Here is a 9,100-nt window from a genome sequence, read left to right on the forward strand (position 1 = left end):
CTTTACCTCCACCGAGAATACCCTCCATGCTACTCACTGTCTCTGCTCATTCCTAGGGTTCCTCCCCCAGGAAAACTGCCCTCCTCCATCCCCAACCCACATGGCCCCTGTTTCCTGTGCTCACATGCACTCACCCTGCTCCTCACTCCTCTCTCGGATCCTGGCCACCATCAGGGATCAGAATCAAACAGTTCAGGAGCTGGAGGGAAACTGGCCATCTTCTAGGTGCCTCCTCCCCCTTCACTGAGGCCCAAAGAGTTGTGGGAGCACACAAGGCCACACAGCACACTCAGGGCAGACGCGGGGCTGGAGCTCAGCTCCCCAGAGCCTCCACCCGGGGCTCCCTGGAGGACACAGAGCTGCCTCCCCTGGTGAGCCACAGCAGAACATCTCCTAGACAAGGACCCCTCCCACACCTCGCAGTATCCCCAGCTGCTCAACCAGGGCAGGGCCCAAAGAAAGCAGCTGTGTTTGCAAAACCGAGGAATAAATAAATGAAAATATTTATCTAACGCCTTCTATGTGCTGGACACAGCAGGCACCAGCTCTGCTACTTAAAATCTGGGTAAGTCGCTCAATTCGGTACAGAAAAATAACTTCCGGGGACAGGGTGGTGGGGGGAGTGCACCAGGAGGGGCCTCAGTCACGAATGTCGATGACCAGCGGGCATAGGCAGGGCGAGTGCTTGATGCCCATGGTGAAGGCGGGCGGGCGGGGCTTGTGTGCCGTGACCTGCTGGACGTTGTGGGAGCCGGGGCCAGGCCGAGGTGTGTGGTCCACCGGGTAGCCAAAGCGCTTGGCCATGCTATAGACGGGGCTGCGGTTCTGATAGACGGACGGCTCTGGCCGGGGGTGTGCGGCCGGTCCGGGGCCTCTTGACATATTCTTGTAGAACCAGTTCTTGTCCAAGTGGGCCAAGCTATAGCAAGGAGCAGCTTTGTTGGCAGGGAGGTTGGGCCCCAGCAGGAGTGGCATCTGGTACCGGTTGGGGCCCGGATTGGGGTCCATCACTCGGTATGGGCACCGGAAGCCAAGTGAGTACTCAGGAGCCCTTCGTTCCCCAGGCGGGCGGGTCTTCTCCAGGTGGTAATGGCAGGGGGCCGGGGTGGGGCTCAGACCTGAATGTAGGCGAATGAAAGGGAGGGGTCTCAGGGCTGGAACCAGGCTGAATCTCCTGGTGACCAGCTAACGAGTCTAGGGAGGGGCAAGGCCTTGGTGAGCCGGGTGTGACTTCCCTATAACCATCTTAGCATTGGGCTGGGACACCACCTCCTTGCGTGGGGCTCTGGGACGAGGGTGGGTAGGGACTTCGCCATCCTGGCATCAGGATTGTGACACTGTCTTCATAATATAAAAACCCCAAGCATCATCAGAACATCACCCTTGGCTGTCATTGTCCCTGTGACAGCACCAAGAAAACGTGCTGGAATCAGTAGTCTGTGAACTCATTAGCATAACACGAGCCCTGTGATATTTTTACCGTATCACCCTGCAACATACATGAAACATTGGCCTCCAGACATTAAGTACTGTGACCAGACACAGTGACATGGGTGTCTTGAAGTGACCTTACAGGGAGAGGCCAGCATCTGCAGACACACCTGGCGAAGGGAGTCATGCATGACCCCTTTGCTCCTGCCTGGGTCCTAAGTGTGGACCCCCACCCCTGACCTCCCACCCCCGACCTCCCACCCCCCTGACCTCCCACCCCCCCGACCTCCCACCCCCCAACCTCCCACCCTCCCGACCTCCCACCCGCAACCTCCCACCCCACAACCTCTCACCCCCGACCTCCCTCTTCTGGCCCGTCTTACGCAGGTTAGAGATGTGCTCTGCCATGGGAACTTGAGGACAGCTGGCCATCCCAAACCGAGTTACCTTAGGATCCAAGAAATAGCGAGGCCCGGGGCTACATATGTCCATGATCACTGCAAGGCAGCCAAGGAAAGGGCCGGTCACCCCAGAGGCCGCCCCAGGTTGAGTCTGGCCTCTGTCTCCTGGCAAGATCCCCCTCCCCAAGAAAAGTACCGAGGGCACCTTCCTAATGCCTTGGGCTCTTGGGGATTTGGGGAGCCTTTATTTCCTCATCTGTAAAATGGATCTTTTAACACATGACCTAACATTTCTCTAGAACTTGTTCAGAGGAACAGATAAAGTAACAGCTGCCAGGGACTGGTGCCAAGGGGACAATAATAGGCGTGTGTGTGTGTGTGTGTGTGTGTGTGTGTGTGTGTGTGTTAAGTCGCTTCAGTCATGTCCAACTCTTTGCGACCCCATGGACTATAGCCCGCCAGGCTTCTCTGTCCATGGGATTCTCCAGGCAAGAATACTGAAGTGGGTTGCCATACCCTCCTCCAGGGGATCTTCCCGACCCAGGGATCGAACCCAGGTCTCCTGAGGCTCCTGCATTGCAGGTAGAGTCCTTGCCACTGAGCCACCAGGAAAGCCCGTAGTGGCTATTATTAGCATGAAGAAAGGATCCAGCCCCAGAAAGGGGGGGTCCCCTGCTGAGAAGGGTGTGTTACCCCAGCAAGTGCCTGGATATCAGACCCCCAGATACACACCGCGGCCCACCCTCTCACCAGCTGTGGCCATCAGCCCCAGCTTCTCATCGGCCCTCAGCTCCCTGCCTTCCAGGGGGTTCTAAGCCACCTGGGAGGCCCTGAGTCCACCACCACCACCCCCTTCCCTCCACCCCATCCCCGTTATTCCTGCCCAACTGCTTTGGCAAGTGAACCCACAGCAGTCAAAGCTGAAGGGTGCCAGCCAAAGACCAGTCAGAAAGGAGACCCTGCCAGCTGGATGCAACAGGTCACTTCACAGCTCCCTCAGGAGGGCCAGCTGGGAGGTGCCTTCAGAGGGACAGGTAACTTGGCCCCTTGCCGACTTCCTTCTGGACCTAGCAGGCCACCTGGGTGTCCCACTCAAGGCAGGCCTGGGCTCCCAGGGGCCTGTGGCTACAGGTAATGACTCCTCCCCTCTCACACCGCCCCAAACATCCAATAGTAATAACCCTACGCCCGCGGGGGCTACGGGTGTGGCAAGCACTCACGCTTCTCCGAGTGCCGGGCATGCAGGGTATAGGCCGGCTCCTGGAACATGGAGACATCATGGTCTATATAGCCCGTGCAGGATGGCCGGAGGTACTGGGCAGGCCCCGGACCTGTGAGCACGGAGAGAGAAGCCCTCAGCCTGGGCCTGCAAGATCAGAGGCAGGGAAAGCCCTGAATACAGTGTGCTTAAGACCACTGCAGGAACTTTCCTGGTGGTCCAGTGGCTAAGACTCTGGGCGCCCAATGCAGGGGGCCTGGGTTCAATTCCTGCTCAGGGAGCTAGATCCCACATACTGCAACCAAGAGTTCACATGCAACAACTAAATATCTCATGTGCCATTACTAAGACCTGGTACCGCCAAATAAATTAATATTAAAAAAAAAAAAAAGAACACTGGGGTCTTTGCTCCTGCTAATGTCACACTGCCACAAATCCCACTATTGAGACACTTCCTTTGGGGAAAGTCAATGTTCCTAGACAAAACGCAATTTCTCTTGGACAGGCAATGCATAATAAGAAAAGTAATAGTTACAAGTAACTGAGAACTTATTCTGTGCCGAGCACCATGCTAAGCATTTTCTACGGGTTATCTCAGTTAACCCTCTCAAGAACTCTGGGAGATACATATTCTTGTTTTTCCCATCTTACAGATGTTCAGCCTCTAACTGAGGCTTAGAAATAGCAATTCACACAAAGTCACACAAGCTGGTACTGTGAAAATTCTAAGACAGTAGCCAACAGAGCCCACACATTTAATCACATACTAAACAACCCCCATGTACAGCAACACTCAGTCATCAACAATGTAGTAAGAATTTGTTTGTCTGCTTTCAGTTGAGAGTAAGATTCAAGCGAAGTGAGGAAAGCTAATATGGACTAAAGATGCCATTGAATCCCTAATCTTTTTCCAAAACTGGCCTCACTTCAAACCCCTTCCCACCACCCTCCCCAAATTCCCAGCAGTTAATTCTGCTTGTGGAGTTTAGCTTAGAAGTGCAGATCTTCTGTGGTGTTGAGAAGAGCCTGAAGGGGTTTTGCGGGAGGCAGGGCTTCAAGGTTAGCACACCTTCAGCCTCTCTTCAGAGAGAGGAATGAGCCCAAGCCCGGGTCAGGGGCCTGCTCTCACCTTTGAGCATCGCCAGGACCACAGGGGTCTGCTTTATCTCGTGCCCTGAGGACACTGGCACCTTTTTCTCTGGCTGCTGCCCATAAAACACACCCTTGGGCACTTTCATGTCTGGGGCCAAGCGGGGGGCAGAGCAGCTACTGAGAGACGTGGAGCACCGGGCAAGGAGCTGGGCCTGGGTGAGACCTGTTCCGGGCACCCCTGCCCAGGCCCCTGTGTTCACTCTCTCTCCCCAACGCCACAGGCGGCGTGAGGGCTGAGAAGCAGAGCAATCCTCCTACTTGAGCAGCTGAGGCTGTCTGGGGTGCAGCCAGCTGCAGGGCCCCGCAGGCAAGAGCTAAGGATGACATCACTGCAGAACTTGGACTGTGAAACCCAGAGTGTTTATTTCCTCCAGTTGCCGTGGCGCCTGGACTGCGGTGTAGAAATTCTATGCTGGCAGCTCAGCTGTGGAACCCTGAGAACTCAACCCCACTGTCCCTGCTCCCAACCTGGCTAAGTAGACTGAGGGGCCCCAGGACCCTGGATCAAGAAGCAGAAAGGGAGAAGCAGAGTGACAGGCCCAGCTCTTCACTCCGGCTTTGTTGTTCAGTCGCTCAGTTGTGTCCGACTGTTTGCAACTCCGTGCACTGCAGCACACAGGCCTCTCTGTTCTTTACTCTCTCCCGGAGCTTGCTCAAACTCAGGTCCATCAAGTCGGTGATGCCATCCAACCATCTCATCCTCTGTCATCCCCTTCTCCTCCTGCCCTCAATCTTCCCCAGCATCAGGGTCTTTTCCAATGAGTCAGCTCTTCACGTCAAGTGGCCAAAGTATTGGAACTCGAGCTTCAGCATCAGTCCTTCCAATACTCAGGGTTGATTTCCTTTAGGATGGACTCGTTTGATCTCCTTGCACTCCAAGGGACTCTCACTCCTGGTGGGTGCCCTGGAGGTGGTGAAAGAGTGGACAGGTCACGGGTGATGGATTCTTGCTACCTGCACAGCCCCCTGGAGTGATCATCTATGCTCCGCCCCTCCCACCTATCCCCCAGATTCTGGACATGCCCCCCTCTTCTATAGCAGTCTATTTTTTCTCGGGAAAGTATCAAGCCAATTATTTCATAGTAAAGTGTGACTGTCTGATAACTTCTCAGATTCCTATGCCAGGGATGGTGTCTTTAGAGATCCATGTCTAGGGATATTTGACTGCTGCTGACATCTCGGGCAGGGGATGGGTGCAAATAAAGGAGGGTGGAGGCTGGGGCTGAGGCCTCAAGAAGCTGCTTCCTGGGGCTTCCCTGGTGGCCCAGTGATAAAGAATCCGCCTGCCAATGCAGGAGATGCGGGTTTGATCCCTGGTCCGGGAAGATGCCACACACCTCAAAACAACTAAGCCCATGCACCACAACTATTGAGCCCGTGCCCTAGAGCGTGGGAACTACAGCTATTGAGCCCACGTGCCGCAGCCACTGAAGCCCAGGCACCCTAGAGCCTGTGCTGCACAACAAGGGAAGCCATCGCCACGGGAAGCCCGCACACTGCAGCTACAGAGTAAGCCCCACACGCTGCAACTGGAGAAAAGCTCGCGTGCTTCAGTGCATGCCTAGCCAAAAATAAATAAAATTACTTTTTTAAAAAAGAAGAAGCTACTTCCTGTGCTTGTGGTCAAGAGCATCCCCTGAGTGGTGGGAGTGTAAGAGAAAACACTGAAGAATAGGGAGGATGTTTAGCTGCCCTATGATTGATGGATGAGCCCCGGGGCTGAGGAAATGCTTGACACCCCCTCACCCCTAAAAAACAGGCGGCTCAGGGACCCTGGGGCCTGCTTCACCTACCAGTTCATAGCTCAGACCAGGAATATGATCTAGAGTGGTTTCCATCTTGGGCACAGATGACCACTGGCTTTAGAGAGGGTGTCTGTCAGAGCCCCGGTACACAGGTAACACAGTTGAGGACTCAAAAGGGCCCAAGACTTGCCCAAAGCTTCCCATCACATTAGTAGCAGAGATGGAACCAGAACCGAGAACTCTCTTTGGATCACAGCCTCTGATCTAATGGAAACCAAACCACGCTTGAACTCATTCCAACCAGTAGGCACAATGAGGACTCAGAGCAGACCAGCCAGGTATGCTGCGTGCTTCAGCCCCCGACTGGTGGGGCTGAAGGCTTGAAACAGAGGACAGGGTGCCCACACCCCGCACAGCAGTTCCTTCCTGTGTCTTTCTCATCACCCGAGGGGCAGCAAAGCCTTTGATTTCTGGAAAGGGAGGGCTGGGCAAGGCTGGGATTGGCCCAGCCTCAGCTGGCCCCGGGCCACGGGCGGTGCCGCCTCCTCACCCTCATCCTTGCCAGCTTTTCCTGTTGGAAGTTGCGGCCTTCTGGGCCCAAGTCCTGATGGTTCCCTTGTACTGATAGCGGCCAGATGTTGGGCTGCAGCCTTCACCATCCTGGGCTGGTGGAGAGTGGTGGTCTCCAAGCGTCTCAGGCCCAAGGAGCCTTTCTGACCCCACTACACACGCTGCTGCTGTCTGCCATCCTTGTGCCTGGTTCTTTTAGGGAAACTGAGACACTCTCCTCCCTGGAAGGTCACCCCATTTCTGCTCCAAAGGCTCCCTTCCCTCCAACTTTAACTGAAATTTAGTTGACCCTGGAGACAGCCCTCGGTTCTCTCCAAAGCTACTGCTCTGTCCCTCTGAGCTCAAGGTGGAGTGGGTGGCTGGTCTCCTGGGTATCCACCCAGGCAGTGTCCCCTCCCTGACAAGGGCATGGCTCCGTGAAGAACCCAGTATCCAGGGTGCCCCTCCTCATCTCTCAGGATTGGCATCTGTCCTGACTTACAAACCTGGCAGCCTTGGTTCATGGTCTTCTTCCCCATTCCCAACTCCTGCATTACCCTGGTCACTTAGGCCTCCCCAGGGGCCACTGACCATTCCCTGGGCTTCCCAATTCCCAGACCTCCTTCTCCCAGAGTCTCCAAATGCCTTCTCTCCACTCCCTCCCAGCCACCCTCCCCAGCACATTCTGGGTTTCTCACTGTCCTATCAGGAACACCATCCCTTGTTCTCACCATTCCACTTCTGACACTGCACAGACTGTCTTCTATCACCAAGACCCCATCAGTGACCCAGCACCTCCCCCCGCCCATCTTTCAGGCTGCCCACCTTTTCTAACTCCTTTGCTGAGAAGTCCCAGCCCTGAGTCACCACATGTGACCTGCCCTCCTGCAAGACCAGCTGGGAAAAGACTCATGGCCCCCAGACCCTGGACTTGAGTCCATTCCACCCAGCCACCCACCTCCGTGCTGGTCAGCTTGCTCTCTCCCTCTCCCCAGAGACCATTTCAAACATGGCTTATTGCCGTCCTGGTACCTGGCCCTTCCTCCAGCCCTCTGCTCTGCGTCTTGCTCACAGAGCACACAGAGGCCATTAGACTGACCTTGACTCAAAGCCTCCCTTCCACACTGTCAGAACCACCAGCTTCCACTGGTACCTGCTCCTGCTTCCCTCCTGGGGCTTAGGAGGGAAGACCCTCTCCCATCTCCTCTGCATCTCGAGAATATTTCACTGTCTGCTGCCATCCTCTCCTTGCTTTAACCCCTCATCTGGCCCTTCCCATCACGTTCTATATACTCTGCATCTCTCCCATCTATTAAAAACCATCTAGCACAGGGAGCTATATTCAATATCCTATGATAAACCACAGCAGAAAAAATTTTAAAAAAAAAGAATGTCTATTTGTGTATAACTGTGTCACTTCGCTCTACAGCAGAGATTGGCACACATTGTAAATCAACCACACTTGAATAAAAAAAAATTTTTTAATTACTGCTACAGACAAAAAGATAAATTTTTTATAAGAAAAAAGATAATTAAAAAAATAAAAAGTATCTCCCTGGTTGCACACACCTCTCCCCAGTCAACTTGCCCTAAGAGGCGTTTTCCCTGCTGCCTCATTCTCACCTCCCTTTAACACTGACTCCCTACAAGCTGGCTTCAGACCCACCGCTCCACCTCAACTGTGACCTGCATGTGGAAGCTGCCGCCAGGGGCGCTTCTCAGCCTCGTCAGATTGGCCTCCCAGGAGCACTGGACCACAGTGGGCCACCACTCCCTCCTTCTTGCAATGCCTCTTCCTGGTTCCAAGATGTTCTGGTCTTCCTCCCATATCCCCACGGCCCCTTCACAATCTCTGGCTCTTCTTCCTCAACCTGACTTTTCAGTGCTGGCACACGCTCATTAATTGCAAAGGGAAAAATAAGAAAATACAGGGAGAATCCTGGCAGGCATCACCTCAACCAGGTGTTGTAAGTTAACATCATCGACAATGGGACAAAATAGGTGCTGTGTACCTCCCGAGGATGCACTGAGAAGGATGCAGAATCAAGACTTCCCTGGTGGTCCAGTGGCTAAGATCCTGCACTCCCAATGCAAGGGGCCCGGGTTCCATCCCTGGTCAGGGAACTAGATTCCATGCGCCACAGCTGAGAGTTTGCATGTCGCAACTAAAGCTCCTTCATGCCACAACAAATACCCGGCACAACCAAATAAAACGCTTTTTAAAAAAGGACATAGGGTCACTTCTGGGGTGTTCCCACCGGAGGTACATAACCTGAATCTACAAAGAAAACAGATAAACTCAAATCAACGTTCCTGTTACAAAATAACAGGTCTATCAGTTCAGTTCAGTCCCTCAGTCGAGTCCGACTCTTTGCGATCCCATGAATTGCAGCATGCCAGGCCTCCCCGTCCATCACCAACTCCCAGAGTTCACTCAGACTCATGTCCATCGAGTCGGTGATGCCATCCAGCCATCTCATCCTCTGTCATCCCCTTCTCCTCCTGCCCCCAATCCCTCCCAGCATCAGAGTCTTTTCCAATGAGTCAACTCTTCGCATGAGGTGGCCAAAGTACTGGAGTTTCAGCTTTAGCATCAGTCCTTC

At 54.1% G+C, this 9,100-nt stretch overlaps 1 protein-coding gene across 1 annotated transcript; it reads right to left on the bottom strand.

Annotated features, from left to right (window-relative positions):
* Positions 1–639: 639 nt before the first annotated feature.
* Positions 640–4,289, bottom strand: CIMAP1C (ciliary microtubule associated protein 1C). Its single transcript, XM_069559705.1, has 4 exons — positions 4,181–4,289; positions 3,053–3,163; positions 1,815–1,928; positions 640–1,118 (listed from the first exon to the last, which is right to left on the bottom strand). Exons 1-4 carry the CDS (start codon positions 4,287–4,289, stop codon positions 640–642), a joined length of 813 nt encoding a protein of 270 aa, XP_069415806.1.
* Positions 4,290–9,100: the final 4,811 nt, after the last annotated feature.

Source organism: Ovis canadensis, chromosome 18 (assembly GCF_042477335.2).
Source record: "Ovis canadensis isolate MfBH-ARS-UI-01 breed Bighorn chromosome 18, ARS-UI_OviCan_v2, whole genome shotgun sequence".
NCBI lineage: Eukaryota > Metazoa > Chordata > Mammalia > Artiodactyla > Bovidae > Ovis > Ovis canadensis.

Excerpts from the sequence above, each read along its gene's own strand:
- CIMAP1C (XM_069559705.1), bottom strand. The coding sequence starts at position 4,289 with ATGAAAGTGCCCAAGGGTGTGTTTTATGGGCAGCAGCCAGAGAAAAAG. Across the intron at positions 3,164-4,180 it reads GGTCCTGGCGATGCTCAAAG|GTCCGGGGCCTGCCCAGTAC; the intron begins GTGAGAGCAGGC and ends CCGTGCTCACAG. Across the intron at positions 1,929-3,052 it reads TGCCCGGCACTCGGAGAAGC|TGATCATGGACATATGTAGC; the intron begins GTGAGTGCTTGC and ends GCTGCCTTGCAG.